At 34.6% G+C, this 26,980-nt stretch overlaps 2 protein-coding genes across 3 annotated transcripts; one reads left to right on the forward strand and one right to left on the reverse strand.

Moving 5' to 3' along the window:
* Positions 1 to 1,544: 1,544 nt before the first annotated feature.
* On the reverse strand, positions 1,545 to 20,259 carry LOC105327231 (uncharacterized). 2 transcript variants are annotated; one of them, XM_066081541.1, is made up of 8 exons: positions 20,018 to 20,253; positions 17,658 to 17,759; positions 17,393 to 17,442; positions 14,332 to 14,381; positions 9,562 to 11,251; positions 8,982 to 9,083; positions 8,714 to 8,787; positions 1,545 to 2,932 (listed from the first exon to the last, which is right to left on the reverse strand). In XM_066081541.1, exons 5-7 carry the CDS (start codon positions 11,246 to 11,248, stop codon positions 8,738 to 8,740), a joined length of 1,839 nt encoding a protein of 612 aa, XP_065937613.1. In that variant the 5' UTR covers positions 11,249 to 11,251; positions 14,332 to 14,381; positions 17,393 to 17,442; positions 17,658 to 17,759; positions 20,018 to 20,253; the 3' UTR covers positions 1,545 to 2,932; positions 8,714 to 8,737. The 2 variants fall into 2 exon arrangements, with proteins under 2 accessions (XP_065937613.1, XP_065937620.1); XM_066081548.1 differs by lacking the exons at positions 1,545 to 2,932; positions 8,714 to 8,787 and having other exon boundaries at positions 8,977 to 9,104; positions 20,018 to 20,259.
* Positions 16,671 to 26,459, forward strand: LOC136275479 (MARCO-like protein). Its single transcript, XM_066084824.1, has 3 exons — positions 16,671 to 16,727; positions 25,584 to 25,776; positions 25,876 to 26,459. Exons 1-3 carry the CDS (start codon positions 16,671 to 16,673, stop codon positions 26,457 to 26,459), a joined length of 834 nt encoding a protein of 277 aa, XP_065940896.1.
* Positions 26,460 to 26,980: the final 521 nt, after the last annotated feature.

The raw sequence follows: 26,980 nt of genomic DNA on the forward strand, positions 1-26,980 counted from the left end.
TTTTTATTAAGTTTGGTTAAATTTGGCCCAGTGGAGAAAAAGTCAAAAATGTAAAAAAGTTTACAGACAGACGGACGGACGCCGGACAACAGGTGATCAGTAAAACTCCCTCGAACCTTTTGTTCAGGTGAGCTAAAAAACTATAGTACAATAACAGTGTTTATAATACTGCTGAAGGATGAACCAAGCTGCCATTATATAAATAGTGCCTGTTTGGGAAGGTAACAGTTGAAATTGACACCCCAAGAAAACCATTGTCAACCGACGCCAAGCGGAGGTTGACAATGGTTTTAGAGGGGTGTCAATTTCAGCTGTTATCCTCCCAAACAGGCACTATTTATTTTATTATACTGAATGTCTTATTTTAGAGAAATTTTTACTGCTTTTGTATAGAAATGACGTGAATTTTACGGCGAACCGTACGCGCATTATTTACGCGCATGTAACAATTCGTTGTGTTACCTGTTGCCAAGTGTGTTGCTAACGCTGAGGGTAATAGAACGGATTATCAACTGCGTCTTAACCAATCAGATTTCAGTATTTAACATGAAAGTATAATAATATATAAATAGTGCCTGTTTGGGAGGGTAACAGTAACCCGAGAAAACCATTGTCAACCGACGCGAAGCAGAGGTTGACAATGGTTTTCGTGGGGTGTCAATTTCAATTGTTACCCTCCCAAAAAGGGATTACTTATTTTGTTATACTGAATGCCTTAATTTTGAAGAAAACATCACTGCTTTTAGATAGGAATAACGTGAATTCTTTGTGCATGTAACAATTCGTAATGTTACCCGTTGCTAAGTGCGTTGCTAACGCTGAAGATAATAGAACAGATTATGAACTGCGTCTAAACCAATCAGATTTCAGTATTTAACATGAAAGTATAACAAAACGAATTGTTACATGCGCGTAAATTATGCGCGTACGGTTCGCCGTGAATTAACTTCATTTCTATATAAAATCAGTAAAATTTTCTTTAAAAATAAGACATTCAGTATAATAAAATAAATAGTGCCTGTTTGGGAGGGTAACTGTTGAAATTGACCCCCCTCGAAAACCATTGTCAACATCCGCTTCGCGTCGGTTGACAATGGTTTTCTCGGGTTGCCAATTTCAACAGTTACCCTCCCAAACAGGCACTATTTAGATAGTGTTACCCATTGCCAAGTGTGTTGCCAACGCTGAGGGTAATAGAACGGATTACCAACTGCGTCTAAACCAATCAGATTTCAGTATTTAACATGAAAGTATAATAAAATAAAATGGTTTAACGGACTCTGGGTGCTTGGAAGGAAATCATTATTTTTAATTTATCGTTAGTATTAAAAACATATCATTGTGAATACAAAAGGACATTGGTACACTCAACTTGACATGGTTCACCTCAATAAATAATGTTCTAGTTCTTGTACCTAAAGTTACAGTATTGTCTGAATACGTTGAACTGTTAACAATGGTGAAGTCTGTCTGATTAATCCGTGTCCTCATTTTGTACCAAGTATTACAGTACTGCCTGACTATGAAAAAAGACAAACAATATAGACATGTCTCTTTAAGTTTATTGACTTTTATCTACAGCTCGCTACATTTCCCCAAACATCATTTGTATACAAGAATTATGTGTTTCATGGTAAGCGTAAACACAATAAAAATAAACAACAAAAACAATGTATATAAGTTACTTCATTGTGTCCGTAAACAAAAAAAACCCATAATAACGCTTAAACTTACGTACAATATTTCTCCAAATAAATGACATTAACTTGAGTTGTCCTACCTATCTGGTCAACTGAGATACAGAGTGTGAGAAATGTGCTTAAACACCATTAACAACACATAGGATTAACAACATGCTAAATACAAAATCAGGTCATCATGACCTACTTTCACATTGATATATACATGAGTATATGACTTCTGGTATAATTAATGGTACATCATTTCTAAAACACAAGTTTTTGGGGTTTTTTTCTTCAAATAAATATGTTCTAAAATTGTTTCACTATAAACTACCATAATTCTAATTGGGTCATTGTGACCTACCTTTTGAGCACAACAAGCATTATATGATGCACCAATTGTTACACAGGCACAGCTCAAACTTAATGAATTAAAAACTAACATCAACTACATGTGTATTTACATACTACATAACATTGTATTAAAAAAACATCTAAAACTTATCAAATTCTTATCAAAAGCTTATTACCGGTAGATCACTTCTTCTCAAATGATCATGATATATTGTAAAAATGCATTAACTGATATTCAGTCCTACCAATAAAACTGTCAAGGATGAACACCATCAAATTCATTTCTCATTCTTAAGTCAAACTTCATCTTAGGAAAATTATATAAGGGGGAATAACTGTTTTTTCATCCTGACTAAAAATACACATTTTGAGTTATTCCCCTTTGAATATAATGTTTATTAGTTTTACAACATACAAGATTTCTTGTGTAAAAATCAAAATTAAAAAAAACCCACTATGTGACACATTGGCTACAATTGTAATGGACATCTCCGTCCTAGCACCGAATGATACCAGAAATTTCAGGAGCTTAGATATGTAAAACATATTATTTACTGACAAAATTTACACTTACCGGGTAGATAAAATTGATAAAAAACGTATGATAACAAATTACAGTAGAGTTCATGTACACAAAAGACAGAGTCCATTGATGAGGCATTATTCATAAAGAGTTTATGTACACAGAACACAAAGTCCATTGAAGACGCATTATGTTTGTGTAGAGTTCACGCACACACAGACACAGAGTCCATTCATGTTGAGTTCACATACACAGAATACACAGTCCCTTGATGACCGGTAATTAGTTGACTTCTGTAACTCCATTGGAATTATGGGTAATCAGGGCAGGTTTTCTACTGTCTCCCCCTGAAGGCGTCTTAAAAGCAGCTTGTCTGCAAGAAACAAAAATAATTAATTCATAATTGTATTAAATGATTCATACCAAATACTGTAGACGTACTTTTGTCCGCGTGGTATTAATTTACGCTATGAACGCGGGAACAAATTTTCCGCGGAATTTTTTCCCAGTGTACTTAAAGTGCATTTTGGAATAAAATTTTGAAATTGCATTACATGAATAAGGATAATCGGAAGTTTCTACATTATTTAACACTTGCATATACGTGTACACAATGTATATCGTTTTTATCCATGCAAACTGTCAAACAAATTTGTATTGAGAATTCACATAATAAATAATTTAATTCACATAATAAATAATTTAATAAATAATTTAATTTAAGCTGCTTGGTCCGATTTTATATCAAATTTTATGCACGCTTTTAAACGATGGCTATGCTTAGTATATGTATAATAATAGACATTGCAGTAGTTTTACCCGTCAATTATGCCAAATTTCAATGAAGAAAAATACGTACAAAATTTGCTAACAAAACAAACGACATTAAAAGGTACCGCGTTATTTCGCCTCATGTTAAATTTCACCCCTGACGACGAGACGGGTATGGTTGTATTACGACTTTGACATCGCTTTAAATAAAGGTCGAAATGATCAGACAATTACAAATAAACATGTGTACGTTTTGTTCGCTAATATTTCCAAAGTCTGCTTTCTTTACAATCGATGCATAGCATGCGGGTTGAATAACCCCAATCATTCGGGGGACGAAACCAAGCGGTTTCCTTTTCTAAACATTCCCGTGATGCATTTTGGTTTGTTTTTTCGTTTGCCCAAAGAGAAATTATTTTTATTTACTTTGAATATTTCTAACTTTGAAAGGAGACTGATTCTGCTGGTGTAAATAGGAGAAAGTCCATAACTTTCTAAGATTAATGATTTGTATGGAAAAAATGTTGATACTGTAATTACAAAAAAATCGGACCAAGCAGCTTTAAAGAATTGAATTTTCTGTAAATTTACTTGCATGAAATTTAAAATTCTCCCAGTTTGAGATAACGGCACGTGTCAGACGACAAATAGCCTCAAGCGGGTCTGTCTTTCAATGACCCAATTAACTGAGGCTATGACCCGTGTTTTTACTCCAATTTTAGATCCCTTTGTGCTCTGACCTTTAATGGATAAAACTGATCAACTCATAATTTAAATAATTATCATGTGGTGTTTCACAAGACGATTTTAGCTGGCGTCATAACATCTTGACGGCTAACTAATGACTACCGACCAGTGCACAACCGATAATTACTGTTCACTGTGAACAGTTCTTACAATTTAAGTCCAAAGTTGGACAAATTCTAGGTAATGAAAATCGCTCAGAACTAAATTTAATAATATTTATTCAAATGATTTTTTTTTTCATTCAAAGAATCCGCGTAAATTTTTACCCGCGGATTAAATTGATATTGCGATTCCGCGGAATTATGACCCCGTGGAAAAAAATACGTCTACAGTACTTAAAGGAAAGAAAAAGTAAGCAAGCTCAAATACCCCACATTCTCCCATTACTTGACAATGATACATATTATGAATGGCAGAGTATGCATTAAATACAAAAAACAAGAGGCCCCTGGGCCACATCACTCACCTAAGGAACATTAGGCCAAAAACATTAATCATTAGTTTCTAGGGCCAAAATTTTGAATGAGGCAGGCAGGTTTTTTTTTTGTAAACAAAATTTACAGTGACAGTTACCGATATTTTATGATTTATTTGTGTACTCATCAGCAGATATTCATCAAGCCAAGCTGACACATTGGCAAAGTTTAAATATTTGTTTTCTTTTTAGTTTAAACTGTCTCTGTTTCCTTTTCAAAAAATGAGTTTTTGCAGATGAACAAACAAGACAAATGGTGTGTGCCCCTGCTTCATCTTGCAGCCCATCTTTCCCCTCCACAGTAATAACACAAGTCTGAACTGAAATAGGAGACTTCTTATGGCATTTCAGGAGTGGAATTTGCCATAAAAAAATTATCAAATAAAGTATTCATTTGGGGGTGTTTTCTTATTAATCACCATTGCCTTGAGAACAGAAATCAAGGAAAAGTATATTAGTCATCAAAAAATTCTCAAACAATAGAATTGTCCTTTATTCCTGCTACTTCAATTTCTGAAGATAACAGAGAAATTTCAGTGGTAGTGTTAACAGGGACCAACATAGGGCAAACTTAGTTTAGGGAGACTTCACTTCTGAAATTCTCCTTCACAGAAAAATAGGGAGAAGTTTGAGAAATCAGGTGGACTTCCATTATTTGACAATGGCATAATGCTAATGATAATACATGTATACACAGATTCAACCTTAATTTAAATTGGATTAGAAGCAAGTCAATTAAAAAAAAAACAACTCTTAAAAAAATGAAAATCTTATCCAGTTTTTTAATTACATTTATAAGGTGTATTCATACATTTTGTAGATGAAATGTTTCGTAATTGTGTTGGCTAAATGACAAATAAAATCAGTCTATTTGTTTCAGTGTTTTTTGGAGGTATTAGTCCATTAACCCTTTGACCCAATTACAACCGTAATACATGTATAGGCCTAGTTGGGTCTGTTTGATTTTAAACATAACTGTAGACAAACGGTTTTATGATTATTTTAGCACTAACTTGGCAGAGTTATTAACTAATTATAAGTTACCAACTAATTATAATATCAGCACCTAAAGTTGTTAACATCGGTTGTAATTTTCAGTGCACATTAGGTGGTTGCATCAACCGTATTTATAACCTCTAAAAATAAGACAGTCGCTAGTTTTTAATCACAATAGGGGTTAACGTAGGCTATGAAAATGTTTTTTGAATTAGATAATTATCATTTTACTGCATTTGGGGTTAACTTTCACGATTGTGAACTCAGAATAAAGGGCAACTTCAACCTCTCTGAGGAAATTCTGGCGAAGTAACCGACCACAAAGCGAGTACTTATATTTACATAAATTAGCCCAAGTAAACTCCTATGTTGATCACTGGGTAGATGTGTCAGATAAAATAACGTTTTCACTGACAGAGACAAGCATTTATTCTGAGCGTTTGTTTACATTGATTCCATAACAGAGAGAACCGATAATGATGAGATATGAAAAATCTGGAAAAAATAACGATAAAAAAGTTAAATACAGCAATATTTTTACTGGTGCGGCGGTGCCTGAAAAACAAATCTTTAATTTTTTTTGGCCTTAGGTTTGATAAAATCAGCTTAATGGAGTCATAATACATACTATCTAGACAATGTAGTACACATGTAGATCATGTATAAATAAAAATCCATTTTTCCACCTGGATATTATGTTTATTATCATTAGTCCCTTTTCTAGGTAGAGGTTGATTTTACAGTCATATCGCATGTTGAGCATTGCAGTTCCCCAAAAGATCCTATATAATTGTTTATATACGAGATATAAACCGACATCAATCTCTTAACCCATTGTCAGGCCCAAGAATCGTCCAGGGGCCAAAGTCTGAACAATTTTAAAGAATCAGCAATAAGTCAAAATGCTTGCATATAAGCAAAAATATATATATTATATCATTTCAGCTTTTGTGAATAATAAAAATGTTTTCCTTGGTAAATTTAGATCCCAAATATAGCCCCATCCTACTCATCAAGATTTTGATTTGAACGATTTTGAATCTACTTTTTCTTAGGTTGCTTTCACTAAAGTTACAGTTTTTCAAGGTAAATGTTTTTTTTTTAGAAAAAAGATTTTGTAAGAATTTGTCTATATTCTTACGTATAAATTTGTCGTCCCCCCCCCCCCCCCACATTGTGACCCCATCCTACCCCCAGGGATATTGATATGAACAAACTTGAATTTACTCTACCTGTGGAGACATTCACAAAAGTTTCAGCTTTCCCTGATGATTTGTTTCTATGAAGAAGATTGCTGAAGATTTACTCTATTATAATATTCCTGTGAAAAAATGTAACCCCCATTGAGCTCCCACCCTACACCCAGGGATCATGATTTTCACAACTTTTAATCTACACAATCTGAGGATGCTTCCACACAAGTTTCAGTTTTCTTGGCTGATGAGTTTCTGATAGGATATTTTTTAAAGATCTTCTCTCTCTCCTTTCTCTCTCTCTCTCTCTCTCTCTCTCTCTCTGTTACTATGTACAAATTCGACCCCTCAATTGTTGTCCCATCCTACCTCAGATGTTATGAATTTCAAAACTTTGAATCTACACTACCTGACGAAGCTTCCACAAAAGTTTCAGCTTTTCTGGCTGATTAGTTTCTGAAAAGAAGATCTTTATTTTTAGAGATTTACTCTATATATTCCTATGGAAATGTTCGACCCCCAATTGTGGCCCCACCATTACCCCAGGGGGTTATGATTTTCACAACTTTGAATCTACACCACCTGAGGGTGCTTCCACACAAGTTTCAGCTTTCCTGGCTGATTGCTTTCTGAGAAGAAGATTTTTAGAAATTTGCTCTATATATTCCTATGTAAAAGTTTGACCCCCCCCCCCATTGTGGCCCCATCCTACCCCTGGGAACATGATTTTCACAACTTTGAATCTACACTTCCAGCTTTCCTAGTTGATAAGTTTTTGAAAAGAAGATTTTTATTTTTAAAGATACACTGTAGATATCTATATGTATTCCAATGTTAAAGTTCGACCCCCCCCCCTCCTTTTGTGGGCCTGCGGTCATGATTTTTACAACTTTGAATCGACACTTCCTAAAGATGCTTTCTCAAAAGTTTCAGCTTTCCTGGCCAAATGGTTCTTGAGAAGAAGATTTTTTGAAAATTTCTAAAACATTTTTAATAATTCCTTATTAACTCCCCTTGTGAAAGAGTGTGATCCTCAATTTTTATAACTTTGAATCCCCTTTGCTTAGGGGTGCTTTGTGCCAAGTTTGATTGAAATTTGTTCAGTAGTTCTGGAGGAGATGTTGAAAATGTGAAACGTTTACGGACAGAGGAGGGACAGACAAACAGACAAATTGTGATCAGAAAGGCTCACTTGAGCTTTCAGCTCAGGTGAGTAAATATGATAAAGTGCATTTCTAGCAAAACATCATCAGATCAAAACTTTCTGCAATTATGCACATATCTATTCATTTGTCGTAACAACAACAAAATTCTAAAGGTTCAAAATTTCAATGCAAAACATTGTAATTAAAATTTTCTAGAAATATGCAAATTAACACATTGTGCCGTAACTACCTACAAAAAAAATCATTGCTAAATTCAACATTTGCCCAAAATTTCCATGGAGCTAGATTTCCCAGAAAGATAAATGAATCGGAACTTCCTAGTAATTAGCACATCTCAAGTTGTGTCTTAAATACCTTAAAAGTTTCATAAATTTCTGTGCAGCTGTTTAATATAAGTTTTACTTAAAATCCAGGACTGACTGAGATAGGTTGAAATCATTATTCTCTAACAATTCCATTACATGGGGTATAATAATGGCACAATTAGCAAAACAAGATACATTTACAAATTGATAAGATCTGACATTTCAATTTTTAATTGTTCAGTTTAACATTATAGACTTCATGTGGATATTTGTTTTATAATATTCCACATTCAGAAAATAAAACTTGTATAACATGATGTTTCTCACTCAGCAACAGACAGCCATGTTTGGATGATCACAAAGTGTGAAATAAACAGGAGTCAGAATTACAGTCCATGTGAATTATACACAGCTCAATTTCAGCTGCAGATGTTGAGCAAAGTGACAAACAACATGTGTGGTTTTGAGAGCAGACTAGATTTGTACAGAAACATTTACAACCTGTCAATATCCCAGCTATCTCCATTATACGACTGATGTTGAGCTGGACATGGGGTCCCCATCAGGACAAACATCTACAACAAGGCATTAATTAGTTGTTAATTAATAAATTCCATACATTATATGTAATGATAGAGCTACATCTACAATTAAAACTTTAACCTGATTACCATGACACTTGCTTTGTTATTTGTCTAATTAATCAAGTTAAGTCAATTCATATGTAACAAAATAACTGATTGCAAATACATGCGTCAGTGAGTTTTACTTTCGTTTAGTTGACTTCTGACAAGTTGTTGCATTCGATGGACTGTCTTTTGACGAGGTGTTGTGTATCTGGTGTCCACATCAGGACGGGGTGTGTGTTCATCTACAACAAGGCATTAATTAGCTGTTAATTAATACATACAGTATATGTAATGATAGAGTTACATCTACAAATTAAAACTTTAACCTGATTACCCTGACACTTTCTTTAATATTTATCTAATTAATTAGGTTAAGTCAATTAACATATCACAAAATAACTGATTACAAATACATGAGTCACTCTATATATTTTAAATTAAATACAACAGCCTTCTATTTCTATTCACTAAATACAATGACATGTAACTGTACATTTAATTAATAAAATAATGTATCTAATTTCTGTTTATGTTAGATAAACACTGACTCCCAATGACTGGTAGATACAGCTAACCCTGTAACAATGAGTTGTTTATATTGACAAACAATCACACAGATAAACATGTCTTACATGTATCTTATTGACTGATAATTAACACGGACTGTGTGTCTTAGTTATCTATATCTAATTAATGTGAATGATAATGACTCAGACTTACCTGTCAGAGCGTCCTGTCTGGTGATATACCTGTAGACACACACCTTGTTGTTGTCCCACCCTGATCCGACCCAGAGACGGTGAGTGTTGACATCATAACTCAGGCTCTGTGGTACACCCATCTCTTGTGATTTTGTCAGTAGATGTGACAGGAACCGACCGTCCTTATTTATCATCTGTACTGTGAGGGTTGTAACATCACACACCAGGATGTGTGACAGCGCGTCAGTACAGATTCCTAATGGCATTAGTCGTGATCCTGATGGATGTCCTGTGTAGGAGAAACGATGTCTTCCTCCACGCTCTGTCACCACTACACCACCAGGCTCATAGTCTCTAGCGTCAGACACCACGACATCCCCATTGTTGTTCTCTGTTATATAGCTAGGTATACTATACAGTACCCGTCCTGTGTTGTGGTACTGTATGGTCTGTGTGAGTTGTCCACTCTGGTTGTACCGGGTTACCTTGCCTGTCTTTGTATCATCGTTATACATCCCGACCAGTAGATCCCCAGTGGACGGGGACCAGTACACACACCGTGGTTTCCATGTAGAGTCTGTTCTCTCTATAAATGTGGTGGTTGTTTTCATATCCTTTGACAGTTTGTTGATGTTATAATTCCTATCTATATAAATCAGTTCACTCTCACTGTTCACTGTGTGTAATCCTGATATAAAACTACTCAATGAATCCTCCACACGATGTAGAGGGACACCTGTTGTGTCTGTCAACATGAGATTGTATTCATCATCACTGACCCAGACCCGGTCTGATGTCACACAGGAAATGTGTAAACAACGACCAACACCTGGCACTGTGAGAGATTGATGGAGCTCAGCACCAGACGTCAGTTTCAGCAGACACTGGTTTCCTACGCGTCGGTTTCCTCTCTCTGTGATTTGGATTGCACTCAGTGACTCCATCACATCCTCCTTGTTGAGTGACTCAGTCATGGAGAGCTGGCTGGTGTGGAGTGTAAGATGTATCTGGGGGAGGGCTGTCTTTGTGAAGGAGAGGAATTGTAGCGCACTGAATGTGAATGCTGGCTGTACATATCTGTGTTCATATCTCCTTAGTCTGACAATATGTCTGATCATTTCTATCTTTTGTTTTTCACATCTGTGTTTGAAATCAAAGTAACATAACACATAGTTCAATAGATCATATACCACATAGTCAATGAGATCATTCAGGTTCTGGGCCTTTGTTAACATCTCTGATTGAAGGGGGGAGAATTCTGTGTGACAGGTTTTGACATCAGCTTTGATTCCTGTCAGGAGAACAGGTCTGTAAAAGAGAGCCTCACTTCTGATGGTGTGAATGGTTCCTCTGTGTTGTTGTCGCTTTGTTTTATAGGCTGTTTTAACATCTATCTGAGTGTGTTTTCTATGTGTTTGGCAATTATTACAGGCGGGAACTTGACAAGGTTCACAGTACTTTGTATAAACATGGCTAGGATGTCTCACACATATCTCTTGTGTTGGGATGTAGTTGATTTTATCACGGTGTGACACAACATCATGGTCTATTGTTTGGAGATCTTTTACATGGTTCTCTTTACACTGGGGACACAGATCACATGGACACGATACACAATGGTACGCCGTGTCCCCCGGACACTTAGAACACAGATGTACACGGTATCGGGAGCTTGCTGTGTCCATGATGTGAGGGCTCTGGGTCATAACCTGTTGAATGAAAATAAAGAGTTTTAGAATTATTATTGTTTTAGAGATTCAATGTCAAATTTTATAAGAAATATTTTAGATTTAAGCAGATTTTTTTTTAAAGAAATACTATATTTTCCCTACTAAGATAATTGATGGTCCATCATTCTGGTTCTGATTATAGAGACACTCAACCGGTAGAAAAATACAACATAAGATTACTGAGAAAGAGAGAGAGAGAGAGAGAGAGATAGAATAGAAAGAGCAAAGGAGAGAGAGGGAGAGACAGAGTGTGTGTACCTAATGAAGAAAGTGTACTATATGACTACCTGGCAGAGGAAGGCAGCTTCTCAATCTCAGACCTAACATGTACTCCTGATCTTTCTAGTTCTTTCTCTCAATCTATTTCTCATAATTTTAATACTCAATATGTACTCTCTCTCTCTTTCCATCTCTCTCATGTACAATTGCTCTATAGATCTTATTCCTCTTTTCTCTCAGACTTTTTTCCAACAAATGCTTTTTTTACTATCTCCTTGATTTTCTCATCTAAACATGTATTTTTACTTTCTCTTTCTCTCTATTTCAGACAAACTTCATTAAATATGTTAATGTACAAAATATATCTTACTCCTTTTCTCAAAGATGTAATTCTCTCTCTCTCTCTGATATACTCAGTTAATAAATATATAAATGTACAATATTTATCTCTCTCTCTTATAAACATGTGCATCTTACTTTTGTATATTCTCTCTCTCTCTCTCTCTCTCTCTCTCTCTCTCTCTCTCTCTCTCTCTCTCTTAAACATCCTACTATTCTAATCTCTTTTCTTTCATAAATATGTGCATCTTACTCTTGTAATCTGTCTCTTTTTTTCTCTCTCTCTCTCTGACATACTCTGTAAAACATAGGCATACAACTATTTTTCTCAGACATGATCTCTCTCTCTCTCTCTCTCTCTCTCTTATAAACATGTGCACCTTACTATTGTAATCTCTCTCTCCTTTCTCTCTGACATACTCTGTATCTCTATCTTACAATTTTAATCTTTCTCTCCCTATCTCTTATAAACATGTGACTTTTACTAATGTAATCTCTCTCTCTCTCTCTCTTACAAACATGTGCATCTTTCTTTTGTAATATCTCTCTCTCCTCTCTCTCTCTCTCTAATAAACATGTGAATCATACTATTGTAATCTCTCTCTCTCTCTCTCTCTCTCTCTCTCTCTCTCTCGTAAGGCCAAAAAAAAAATTATTCCTGTTTCCTGTCGCCCGACCGACCCTATCTTTTACCCTCCGACCCTAAAAGTTTTTTTGTGATCACGATGGTGATCGGTAACTTCGCCAGAATTTCCTCAGAAAGAGAAGTGAAAGTGCCCGGTCCTCTAAATTCACAGTCGTGTAAACTAACCTCACTGGCAAAATAATGATAGTAAACTAATATACAGACATTTTTACTGCATAAATTAACCTTGTGGTTATAGTATAACTTGCACCTATCTTATTATCAGGGGTTATAAATACGGGTGATGCAACAACATACTGTGAATTGGAAATTACAAAACGATGTTTATTACTTTGAATCCTGATATAACAGTTAGTTAATAACCTGTTATTAATTAATAACTGCAATAAATGTTAAAATCATCATAAAACTGCTGTCTATAATATCTTGAAAATTAAACAGATCCTCTACTTAATAACGTATGGTAGTAAGTGGGTCAAAGGGTTGGACTAATACCCCAAATACATGAAAGTACAGACACTGATTTTATTTTGACATTAGGCTAAAACAAAACAGAAATATTTATCCAGAAAAGGATAAATACATTCATACACATGCAGATTAAATATTGCAAATAATATTAGTTTTTATTTTTAATTTTTAAAAAAATCGATTTTTTTTCGTTGCAGGTTGATTTCTATACATTACATGCATCAATAATACAAAGACCTTTGGAAATTTTGAATCATCATTAACATACTGTGCACTGTGAACATACTTTTTTCTCATTATAACACACATCCTTGAAGTTTATGAAAATAAAATATTTTTTAAAAATAATTTTTTTTTTCCTACCTACCTACCCTAATTTTTTTGGTCAGGTGACAGGAAACAGGAATATTTTTTTTTTTGGCCTAAACATGCATTTTATTATTGTAATATCTCTCTTTCCTCTCTCTCTCTCTTAAAAACGTGCATTTTCTATTCTTATCACACTCTCTCTCTTAAAAACATGTGCATCTTACAATTTTAATCTTTCTCTCCCTATCTCTTATAAACATGTGTGTGACTTTTACTATTGTAATCTCTCTCTCTCTCTCTCTTACAAACATGTGCATCTTTCTATTGTAATCTCTCTCTCCTCTCTCTCTCTCTCTAATAAACATGTGAATCATACTATTGTAATCTCTCTTCTTTCTCTCTCTTTCTTATAAACATGCATCTTACTATTATATTTCCTCTCTCTCTTTCTCTCTCTCTCTCTCTCTCTTACAAACATGTGCATCTTACTATTCACCTATGAAATACAGAATGGGATTTTTTTAAATGTGTTTATAAAACATAGGTAAAATGCAGTTGTGTCTTTACCCCATGTAGAGAACAGACTGTAATTGCTATCAAAATACAATTCATACCTAATCCTCAAATGTGTGCAAAATGGGAACCCACCAATGTATACATGTTAAATACTGGCTTATGTCCCATGCTTTGCTATTCCCTTAACCCTGGTTGATTTTTGACAGTCCCCCGGGCAGATAATTGGACAATATCCCATCCCAGACATTATCACAAGGATATGTTTCTCCTTGTCTAACACATCAATCATCAAATGGGAATGTGGGCAATAGTTATATTGTCAGTTCCTGGGTAAGAAATTGAAGTTCACCTCGGCCTATGCTCTCGGGCAACCGTTCTTACCCCAGGACTAACACAATGACTACTGCCCTCATACCCATTAAGAGATGAAAACTATAATTTCTATGAATGACACACGACGACAAACGTGAGATAGCAATGGGTCTCCTGAGTGACTCAGGTTACCTAAAAATACATAATATAGCTACATGAACATGGTGATATTACATGAATACTATACCACATATATTCTCTCTTTGATCTGTCAGTACACAGTCGGACACAAGGAACCTGAAAAAAGACCATCAGCTGTTACATTCAAGTACTAGATGATATCCCGAGCAAGTGCGGGATTTAATAATAAACACATTTATATGATACAATGCTTAATATGTCGATCCATATTTTATTTAATAACAAGAGGCCAATTGGCCTTAACGGTCACCTGAGTAGCATATATCCCATACACAAACTTGTCATGGAGTCTCATATATGTATCTAATTTAAAATTAGGTTTCATACTGGAGTAGAAAAATTAGAAATTTGTAATGACAACCACATTTAATTAAAAAAGAACTGTGAAACCTATAATTTTGGTGAAAAACTAAAAGATCTGGTCTACAAAATTATGAATTCAGTTTTCCTTACAGGTGTGCGGGAGTAAAGAAGATAATTTTTAACGTTATATGCATTAACATCTATACATCCATTTTGGCCCTGTCCTAGAGTCAAAACCCATACCCCAGGGGACATGATTATTAAAATTTCAGTAGAGGACTTCCTGGTAAACATAATTATTCGTCAGATTTTTTTTATACAGATGTGTGCGAATAGAGAAGAAGATTTTTAAACATTATATGCATTAACACTATATTGCCCCCCCCCCCCCTCATGTCCTGAACCCCTGACCCAGGGGCCATGAATTTCACAATTTAGGTAAAGGAGATTGTGGATATCATAACCATGTATTCAGTTTTTTGCCCACATGTGTGGGAGTAGAGAAGAAGATTTTTTTAAGATTTAAAGCATTTTTACTATATGGCCATATTGGCCCCACCCTAGAGCCTGAACACCTGACAAAGGGGTCATGAATTTCACAATTTTGGTAGAGGGCCTCATGGACATCATAACCATGCATTTAGTTTTTAACAAATATATATGGGAGTAGAGAAGAAGATTTTCTAAGATTCAATACATTTTTACTATTTGGCCATATAGGCCCTACCCTAGAGCCTGAACCCCTGACCCAGGGGTCATGAATTTCACAATTTTGATAGAGGGTCTCATCGACATCATAATCATGCATTTCGTTTTTAACAAATATATGAGAGTAGAGAAGAAGATTTTATAAGATTTAATACATTTTTACTATATGGCCATATTGGCCCCACCCTAGAGCCTGAACACCTGACCAAGGGGTCATGAATTTCACAATTTTGGTAGAGGGCTTCATGGACATCATTATCATGCATTTAGTTTTTAAAATATATATATAGTAGTAGAGAAGAAGATTTTCTAAGATTTAATACATTTTTACTATATGGCCATATTGGCCCCACCCTAGAGCCAGAAGCCCTGACCCAGGGGCCATAAATTTCACAATTTTGGTAGAAGGCCTCATGGACATCATAACCATGCAACCAGTTTTTTCCTCACATGCTCCTCACATGCATGGGAGTAGAGAAGAAGATTTTTTTAAAAATTTGGCTTTTTTTTGCATATTTGACCCCGCCCGTGGCACCCCAGGGGTGGTAGAGCCATACATTTCACAATTTAGATTCTTCTTACCATAGAGATGCTTCACACCAAAAATAGTAACGATTGGCCTTGTAGTTTTCAAGAAGAAGTTAAAAATGTAAAATTGTTAACGCACGACGACGGACGAAGACCAATTGCAGTAGGTCACCTGAGTGACTCAGGTGACCTAATAAACACATTTATATGATACAATGCTTAATATGTTGATCCATATTATGTATATATATAGTGTCTGATTTTTTTTCTTTATATATTTTTATATATCTTTTTCTCTCTCCCTCTTCCGTCATTTATTGTACTTCTCAAATATGTCAATTCAATTCAATTTATTATCCTTGAGCTTTACAACTCATTGGAATACAAATTATAATACATATAAAATTATATACAAATGTGCAATGTGCAGTAAGTGAGTGGACATATCAAGACAATATAATCATGTACATATCATAAGATATGAATGGACATAAATGTATGATAAGTAGTTTAAACTGTAGTATTATTACAATGCTGCGCTCTCATTTTGGAAGCGCTATACAAATATTTCTCTAAATTATTCCGTTCCTTTGTGTTGTTCACACTTAAAAGTTTAACTAGCTTAAAAACACTTAGTTTTTTGTAATAAAAACTCTTTATATATTTCTTTCGTAATTCAGCGTAAAAAGGACATATGAGTATAAAGTGGAACTCATCTTCTAAATCTTTTTTATTACAATGATTGCAAAATCTTTCATTTCTTGGCACCTTGTTGTGTCGACCTTTTTTTTAAAATATGTACTCTCTCTCTCCACACACACAGATCACCATAACTTAGTTATAGAAATGAGAGCTGACACAGGATTTGTCTTCTTTCTGATTCTATTGACATTTCTATTCACAGTTTTTCAAATGTGACACTTTAAATACAGAATGTGACTTTTTAAAATGCGTTTATAAAACATACATGTATGTAAAATGCAGTTGTGTCTTTACCCCATGTGGAAAACAGACTGTTATTGCGATGAAATTACAATTCACACCAAATTGTCAAATGTTGGCAAAATGGCAATCTTATACATACATGTTAATTACTGGCTTATGTCCCATGCTTTGCTATTTCCCTAACCCTGGCTGATTATTTTGTTGGCCTCGGCCTATGCGCTCGGGCAACAGTTCTTACACCAAAACTAAAACAATGACCACTGCTCTCATATCCATTTAGGAGATGTAAAATGTCTATTTATTAATTTGTCAGCAAACAAAATACAACTTTATCAATAAATATGAACCATCAAGTCAAGAACTTCAATTATCTAGTAACACTGTTAGACATTTTTGGTTCTGCAGATCCCAATTACCTCGGCCTATGCGCTCGGGCAACAGTTCTTACCCCAGAACTAACACAATGACGACTGCCCTCATATCCATTTAGGAGATGTAAAATGTCTATGAATGACACACAACGACAAACGTGTGATAGCAATGGGTCTCCTGAGTGACTCAGGTGACCTAAACATACAGAGTATAGCTACTTAATAAATACTGACATTACATGAATACTATACCACATATATTCTCTCTTTGATCTGTCAGTCAACAGTCGGACACAGAGTACCTGTAAAGAGACCATGGACTATTACATTCTACAGACTGGTATAACCTATGAACTATTTATTTATCTATATATATAGTCTCTGATTTTTTTCTTAATTGTTTTCTTAACCTTTTCTTTAAAATTGAAATAAAAAGGCAACTGCATGACTGGATTTTTACAGGAGCGGGGATGAAAAATCTAAACTAAAATGGATGACATAAACATATTATAAACACATCAATTTTTCTTTCTTGATACTGTCCATTTTACAGAGTTTGATCTGAGTTTCTGGATCACCACACTGTGGTTTTCCGATTCCGTATCACTGCTCTCTGAAACTCATGGCATAGTACACATAAATTAACGTCTGTATTAGAGCGCGTTTTTAACAGAGTTCGTTTAAAATAGCTTCATCTAAAAATAGCTGCGTAGCGCATTGATGAAAAAGTTTTCCAGTCAATTTTTTCTTTGATACGTCCATCAATAGAAAAATTATTATCTTCATTTCTTATCATTTAATATAACATTTTCAAATCAAAAAATGTGAAGTGTCATTGATCAAAAATGTAAATAATGTAAATGAAGCGGCGCGTATGAATACAAAAAACAACAACAGCAACAATATTCAAAATGGATTCAGCTGATGTAGAGCTATATTGAACTGAATTTAATGGATTAAACACAAATAGTGAGTTAAATTCTTAACCGACTGAATTGAAAACGATTAGAAAATACATGCGATAGCTTGTGATATTATTCACTGTGCAGAAAAATTCGTAATAAAACTGGTTTTCATGTGAGATCGCTGGAATATTCAACTGGACATACTGTGGTTTCATTAATATTCGTTGAATACCAATTTTCGTGGATTTCGTTGTTAAGTTGATCCATGAAATTAAATGTTCATTGAAATGCAATTTCTATTAACATTTTGTATTGAAATGGTCATAGGCCACGAATTTAGGTATCCTTGAAACTGTGATTTTCACTTTATCCACGAAAATTGATACCCTTGAATATTAATGAAACCACAGTAACCATCCTAGGAGAGGCGATCGTGGACGAAAATAGTTGATATGTCAACAAAGAATAGTATGTATAAGCGACTTTTGTAAACGTTGTGGTAACTATATAGCCAGTGATGTACTTAAAAGGTATATCTGCCGCTCGGAATGCGCCGAAGGTTGTACTCATAACGATTCTTATTCTGAATTTCTGATGACCGATCATGTAGGGTACTAGGCCTATGTAAATTAAAAATCATCGTTACCAAATTTGAAGAGGAGTGTTACCGTGAAAGTGTATGGGCCTATATGTTCGTTATAATTATTCTGGAAAAGGAACAGCCAGCCTCGCAGTAATGTTGATTGATCTCAAGCAGACGAAATCGTGAGAAGACGCTTAATTTTCTATTTCGTGAATAATATATTGTGTTGTGTTTATTTTTGAAGGTCAGACTTTCAAGTTTTTATGTTTATAAAGTTGTATTTTGTTTGCTGACAATAAAACAGACACAACTTTACACTTTGTTGACAGTGTTTATTTTGGAAATTCCCGTTCTATAAATAGTGTTAGATCAGAACAGTTGAGAAAAGTAGATCCGGCGAAAATTTTATTGATGCAGGTATCAAAGAAATTTTTCGACCAATTAGAAGCGCCGATATCTCATCAAACGAATAAATATTAAATGATTTTAAAAAGACAGTTTTATAATTAAAACTTATAAATTGACAAGGGTACAAAATAAATTTATCATTTAATATTTATTACTTTGATAAGATATTGGCACTTTTGATTGGTCGAAAAATTTCTTTGATACCTGCATCAATAAAATTTTGCAGGATCTACTTTTCTCATCTGTTCTGATTTAAGGAAGCAGTCTTTTCTGGTTTTCGACTTGTCAAACGTAAATTTGATGATGGCCGACTTTTAAAACATAAAAGGTGAAGGTCGTTTATTTTCGACAGTCAATCGCGGTATAGTAACTCATGCACATATATTACGGTGTTTTCCTAATCATTACATAGTACGTTTGACAAAATTTAAATCGAGAACAAGAAAATCGGAAGACAAAGGACAATAAAAGAAGTTTTTATTAAGTATCCGAAATATCACACCTGTCCGAATTAGCAACACTTAACTTTCCCCGATATATCTACCGGTATATATACAGTTGTTGATTTGAAACAACTTACCCCTTCCTCCCTTAGCTGTAGATAAGTTACAACAGTTTTTTATTGGGTTTTTTATCAAACGTTTTCGAAGGTTTGTTTCCGGGTCAGCCATTTTATATTGAATCACAGGAGTCGGCAATCTTATCAATAAATAATACCTAGAGTCAAAATAAGTAAAAACCCAGCCATGAGCTTCGTTCACGAAGTGACTGTGAGCGAAGCTCATGGCTGGGTTTTTACTTATTTTGACTCTAGGTATTATTTATTGATAAGATTGCCGACTCCTGTGATTCAATATACACATGTAACAGTTTCATAGTTGCATTTTAAAAATATCGCGTTGTATCTCATCTAAATGTCACTATAGCATCATGTATTGAAGAAGAAGAAGACTAAATTGTGGAATATATGATATGACAAACCTTTTGTTTCACGGCGATTAATTTCCCCAAACGGATGGAAATAAACTTTCTTTTTCCTCTTCCCAATCTGTCTATCGTCTGGTCGGCATATACGTCACAGCGATGTTTACAAGTTTCGCCACTAAACAATTTCGACCCCAAGTAGTTTCGGTCCCATGTAATGAATACACCGGTATATACCGGTTTTCAGAAATAGAAAAAGCTGTTCGATTGTTTAGTTTTTGACGTATTAATCGGTCAATGTAGTTTTCATTATTACTTAATTTCATCTTTATATTACTTACATGTAACCTATATATACTCGAAGTAAACATTTTTTTAAACGGGGGGGGGGGGGGTCTGTGTCTGTGTAGATCTAATACTATAATAAAAAAATGTCAACATCGAGGAAAAATGGGTGGTGGATTCTAAATTCACAGAGTGGTTGGGGTGAATTCCATCCAGATATTTCTGTACAGGGGGTGAAATGGATTCACTTCTGTAATACAAAAACATGTGCCATGTATAGAAATGGATTTGAGACCACGGACAACTTCTAAAGCAATCCTGTATAAGTATTTCTACATATTTCGCAGAAATGTTTGCCAGAACAGTTCAATTGAATTTACTGGTCAGTTTAACTGTATTTGCTTTGTTTTATTGATTCATGTCAAATTTAATTATGCATTTGTGAAATAATTTTTTTAGAAGCGTTTCAAGGTATTTATAGATAAGTTTCCTTAAAAAACAATGTTTTAGCATACATTACATTGAATTCATCAATTATCTTCAAGAACTAAGTCTTGTCAGCAGCAATGATTTGTGCTGAGGTCCAAACACTGTTTCACTTTCAGACTTTTTGTCTGAGTAACTGCATGCATAGGAGAGTTAATTAAAATCAACTCCCAAAAAAACAAGAGGCCTATTGGCCTTAACGGTCACCTGAGTAGCACATAACCAATACAGAAACTTGTCGAGGAGTCTCATATATGCCTTTCATTAATGGCCAACTTTTAACCCACTCTGACAAAGTATCAATTTCTTCTTTTTCAGATTTTGCCCATCGTTTGCCTAATCTTCAACAGAATTCATGATATGTATAAAATTACGACGCCATGTGAAGGATCTAGGCTCCCTAAATGTTGGCCCTTTCATAATAAGTGATTTTAGGTCTTCGTTGTTAACTAAATTAACATCACCAGTAACGACGTGTCCGGCAGGACAACAGTTTTAGGGTGAAGAAGAACATGAACACGTTGGAGGATTATCTTTTAGATGTTCGATATTAAGGTCTTGTAGAGTTTGTTTATGATTGAAGAGTTTGGAAGCAATGATTGAAGTAGAAATGTAGGCTCTGGCTCTCCAAACAAAATCGTATGTTCTGCTTTTATATGTTTGTATTACACTTGGATGATCTTTCCAGGTCAATGCACTTCTTCATTGTTCATCAAACAATTTCTAGAAACTGAATAACTTTTAATTCTTCTTTTTATTGGTATTATGTCTTTATTGTCAAATACAAAATTATACAATGTCACATCGTGCATTATGTCTTTATTGTCAAATACAAAATTATACAATGTCACATCGTGCGTTGTCTTTATTGTCAAATACAAAATTATACAATGTCATATCGTGCATTATGTCTTTATTGTCAAATACAAAATTATACACTGTCACATCGTGCGTTGTCTTTATTGTCAAATACAAAATTATACAATGTCATATCGTGCGTTATGTCTTTATTGTCAAATACAAAATTATACAATGTCACATCGTGCGTTGTCTTTATTGTCAAATACAAAATTATACAATGTCATATCGTGTGTTATGTCTTTATTGTCAAATACAAAATTATACTATAGCATTGAATCATGATTTTTTGAAGTATACACTCTCATAACTGCAGCGGTGTGTGCATACAAATTGAGTAACGCGCGTTAGCGCGTTATGAAAATTTGTATGCACACACTGCTGCACTTATGAGAGTGTATACTTCAAAAAATCATGATTTAATGCTTATATTTACATTTTTTTTAACTTCTTGCCTTGTCTGCAAATGTGATTCATACCTTAAAATTCCTATCTTATCCTAAGGGTAAGTTAATATTAATGGAAGAGCCACAGTAACAGCCATAAGCGTGAACTTTGATTTTCGCTTGTGACGTTGCAGTTTACAGCGTTCAACGTTTGTGACGTCATAATAAAACTCGTCAATTTGACCTTTGACTACTTGTTGCATTTAGAGGCATTTAAACATCACGGAATTTAATGGAAAAACACAGTAGAATGTAAATATTGTACAATGTCACATCGTGCATTGTGTCTTTATTGTCAAATACAAAATTATACAATGTCATATCGTGTATTATGTCTTTATTGTCAAATACAAAATTATACAATGTCACATCGTGTATTATGTCTTTATTGTCAAATACAAAATTATACAATGTCATATCGTGCATTATGTCTTTATTGTCAAAAACAAAATTATACAATGTCATATCGTGTATTATGTCTTTATTGTCAAATACAAAATTATACAATGTCACATCGTTTATTATGTCTTTATTGTCAAATACAAAATTATACAATGTCACATCGTGCGTTATGTCTTTATTGTCAAATACAAAATTATACAAGGTCATATCGTGTATAACAATATCTAATGCTAACATATTTTCACGAGTACAATATGATTGTTATTCTTGGTCATACGTACGCTTTTATTGTCATTGTTGAAATTTGTACATTCGTCATAAGGCTAAATGATAAACTATATTAAAGTTTTAAAAGATGCACTGTGTTCATTGGTATAGTGAATAAAAAGCCTGCGATATGACATGTTAATACCCTGGTCAAAGAAGCCATCATAATGGCAAAACTATGGCACATTTTACAGTTAGAGATTAACATTATGTTTTAATGTATCCTTTGGGATATACTTGTGGGAAAACAACTCTCTATTGAATAAAGAAGATTCTAATGGTGACATTATGTGAAAATCATTCAATTTACTGGCTTTTTTTCTCCTAAAGATGTTAAATGTGAAAAAGTGTAATTGGAAGATGCCGAATGGCGGATTTCTTAAAGCACACGTGGATGTACTTCATCCAAGATATTACAAACAAAAAAAATAATGTTTGAAAATATTTGATGAAATTTTCAGGTGAAAATATCTGATAATAAAAAATCTACTCATTGACAATGAGAAACAAAGGCATAAAGCTAATGACCTAGATGTTTTGACATTGCGATCTGTAATGCTTAACGATAGCTGAAAATCACAGAATTCGGATAAGGCCTCGGAATTCTATAAGAAGCAAAACAACAATGATACATTTCGAGGTTTGGTGACTAGATGCTAGGTAATGAAACATCACACACCTACAGAGAAGAAGGAAAATAAACAAACTAACAAACACAGAGTAATATAGTCATGTACCTGTTTGACAGGTAAATACTGTGGAATCATTTAAATTGGTGGGGGCATATTTCGTGGATTCTGGATTTTTTGTGTATTTGTAGGGATGTAATATCGTGGATGCGTAGATTAACTATTTGAAAATTTGTTTTCGTTGAGAATGTAAATTCGTGTAAGCAAGGCTCAAGTCATGTTTTTTGTTTATTATGGTTCAATCCTGCTAAAGTTCTCTTTCAAGCTCAACGTTCTATCTGCTAATTTATATTTAACATAAACAGATTTCAGCATTTGTAACATTCATTTTAGATCTAAACTTGGAATGTACGGTACACAAAAACATGACATGAGCTTTGTTTACGTAACAAAGAATTGTGAACTCTCATGTAGTTGACTATTAGAAATACATGACTACAGCACTGTTAACATTGAACATTTGTTGAACAAGAATAGAATTCCTGGGTCCCCCGCCGGTCAAGCAGTAGATCTATACTAGTATCGACCAAGGCTGATTTAGGAACTTGACCAAGGTATTAGTGATATAAACATTTGGTATAAATTTCATGTAAATCCGTCAAAATTTGTAGGCATGAGAGCGCTAACAAGGTGAATTTGGGGATAAAAAGGAGTCATTCTTGTGGTCAAAGTCCCATAATTCCAACAAAAAGTATCGACCAATGCTGATTTTCGAACTTGACCAAAGTATAAGTGGTATAAACATTTGGTATAAATTTATTGAAAATCCGTCAAAATTTGTAGGCATGAGAGCGCTTACAAGGTCAATTTTTGGATAAAACGGAGTCATTATTGCAAAGTCCCATAACTCCAACAAAAAGTATCGACCAATGCTGATTTTCGAACTTGACCAAGGTAATAGTGGTATAAACATTTGGTATAAATTTAATGAAAATCTGTCAAAATTTGTAGGCATAAGAGCGCTTACAAGGTCAATTTTTGGATAAAACAGAGTCGTTATTGTGGTCAAAGTCCCATAATTCCAACAAAAAGTATCGACCAATGCTGATTTTCGAACTTGACCGAAGTATTAGTAATATAAACATTTGGTATAAATTTATTGAAAATCCGTCAAAATTTGTAGGCATGAGAGCGCTTACAAGGTCAATTTTTGGATAAAACAGAGTCATTATTGCAAAGTCCCATAACTCCAACAAAAAGTATCGACCAATGCTGATTTTCGAACTTGACCAAGGTAATAGTGGTATAAACATTTGGTATAAATTTAATGAAAATCTGTCAAAATTTGAAGGCATGAGAGCGCTTACAAAAAAGTGTGACGGACGGACACACGGACGCCCGGCATTTCTATGTCCCCTCTCCGCGTTGCGGCGGGGGACAAAAATAAATAAATTTTGACCAAAATCGTGACCACACCCCTTCAGGATAACCAACAACAACAAGGCATATATTGACTGTGATTAGGTGTATATACAGTGTTATATAGATTGTAATTTACACAAAATACAAGCAAAAGTTCCTTTATATAATATAAGCATATACGATAATAAAATAATTTTGGTTCATTTAGTTTTTTGTAATGAGTACACATCATGTATTACAGAATTCAAAGTTACTCTTAATTTTACAGAGTCAAAAAATATGTGTGTTAACGCAAGTCATACTGGTAATATTGACATGTATATAGACAGAAAAATGATACACATGTAGGCTTTATCAAAAAAAGGGAGCACTCCAAAACACTTAATTCATAACAAAGGATAAAATGTCAGATATTCATTACAAAACATCTATTTTTGTAATCTGTTTTCCTAATAATAACTTCATTTACATTAAAAAATATATATGAATAACTTCACCAATAACTTTAATTTGCTAATCAATTTAAAATTGTATTGTCAACAAGTTTACTGTTCTAAAGAAAACAACAAAAAATAGAAGGTTAATTAACAGCTAATAATGTCAGACAGACAATGAGTACGTTAAATTAATTGAGCTAATTACAACCATAATCATCCGATCTTCATTGATGAGAGAATATAAAGAAAAACAAAATTACATACTTCTAGCAGATAACAATGATCTAGAGTTTGATTAAAAAAAAATGAATTCTTAAAAAAACAAGCACACAATCAAGGGATATAACAATTACCGGTACATAAAAGTTTGAAAAAATATCATATTCAACAGTCTAGTCTAGGGACTACTCTAGAACAGTCTAGTCTAGGGACTACTCTAGAACAGTCTAGTCTAGGGACTACTCTAGAACAGTCTAGTCTAGGGACTACTCTAGAACAGTCTAGTCTAGGGACTACTCTAGAACAGTCTAGTCTAGGGACTACTCTAGAACAGTCTAGTCTAGGGACTACTCTAGGACAGTCTAGTCTATAGACTACTCTAGAACAGTCTAGTCTATAGATTACTCTAGAACAGTCTAGTCTAGGGACTACTCTAGAACAGTCTAGTCTATAGACTACTCTAGAACAGTCTAGTCTAGGGACTACTCTAGAACAGTCTAGTCTAGGGACTACTCTAGAACAGTCTAGTCTAGGGACTACTCTAGAACAGACTAGTGTAGGGACTACTCTAGAACAGTCTAGTCTAGGGACTACTCTAGAACAGACTAGTGTAGGGATTACTCTAGAACAGTCTTGTCTAGGGACTACTCTAGAACAGTCTAGTCTAGGGACTACTCTAGAACAGACTAGTGTAGGGACTACTCTAGAACAGACTAGTCTAGGGACTACTCTTGAACAGTCTAGTCTAGGGATTACTCTAGAACAGACTAGTGTAGGGACTACTCTAGAACAGACTAGTGTAGGGACTACTCTAGAACAGTCTAGTCTAGGGACTACTCTAGAACAGTCTAGTCTAGGGACTACTCTAGAACAGTCTAGTCTAGGGACTACTCTAGAACAGTCTAGTCTAGGGACTACTCTAGAACAGTCTTGTCTAGGGACTACTCTAGAACAGTCTAGTCTAGGGACTACTCTAGAACAGTCTAGTCTAGGGACTACTCTAGAACAGTCTAGTCTAGGGACTACTCTAGAACAGTCTAGTCTATAGACTACTCTAGAACAGTCTAGTCTAGGGACTACTCTAGAACAGTCTAGTCTAGGGACTACTCTAGAACAGTCTAGTCTAGGGACTACTCTAGAACAGTCTAGTCTATAGACTACTCTAGAACAGTGTAGTCTAGGGACTACTCTAGAACAGTCTAGTCTAGGGACTACTCTAGAACAGTCTAGTCTATAGACTACTCTAGAACAGTCTAGTCTAGGGACTACTCTAGAACAGTCTAGTCTAGGGACTACTCTAGAACAGTCTAGTCTAGGGACTACTCTAGAACAGTCTAGTCTAGGGACTACTCTAGAACAGTCTAGTCTAGGGACTACTCTAGAACAGACTAGTGTAGGGACTACTCTAGAACAGTCTAGTCTAGGGACTACTCTAGAACAGACTAGTGTAGGGATTACTCTAGAACAGTCTTGTCTAGGGACTACTCTAGAACAGTCTAGTCTAGGGACTACTCTAGAACAGACTAGTGTAGGGACTACTCTAGAACAGACTAGTCTAGGGACTACTCT

The sequence above is a fragment of the Magallana gigas genome, chromosome 1 (assembly GCF_963853765.1).
Source record: "Magallana gigas chromosome 1, xbMagGiga1.1, whole genome shotgun sequence".
NCBI lineage: Eukaryota > Metazoa > Mollusca > Bivalvia > Ostreida > Ostreidae > Magallana > Magallana gigas.

Excerpts from the sequence above, each read along its gene's own strand:
- LOC105327231 (XM_066081541.1), bottom strand. The coding sequence starts at position 11,248 with ATGACCCAGAGCCCTCACATCATGGACACAGCAAGCTCCCGATACCGT. Across the intron at positions 9,084-9,561 it reads CAGACAGGACGCTCTGACAG|ATGAACACACACCCCGTCCT; the intron begins GTAAGTCTGAGT and ends GCCTTGTTGTAG. Across the intron at positions 8,788-8,981 it reads CAGAAGTCAACTAAACGAAA|ATGTTTGTCCTGATGGGGAC; the intron begins GTAAAACTCACT and ends GCCTTGTTGTAG.
- LOC136275479 (XM_066084824.1), top strand. The coding sequence starts at position 16,671 with ATGAGAGCTGACACAGGATTTGTCTTCTTTCTGATTCTATTGACATTT. Across the intron at positions 16,728-25,583 it reads TATTGACATTTCTATTCACA|TCTAGTCTAGGGACTACTCT; the intron begins GTTTTTCAAATG and ends CATATTCAACAG. Across the intron at positions 25,777-25,875 it reads GACTACTCTAGGACAGTCTA|AACAGTCTAGTCTAGGGACT; the intron begins GTCTATAGACTA and ends AGACTACTCTAG.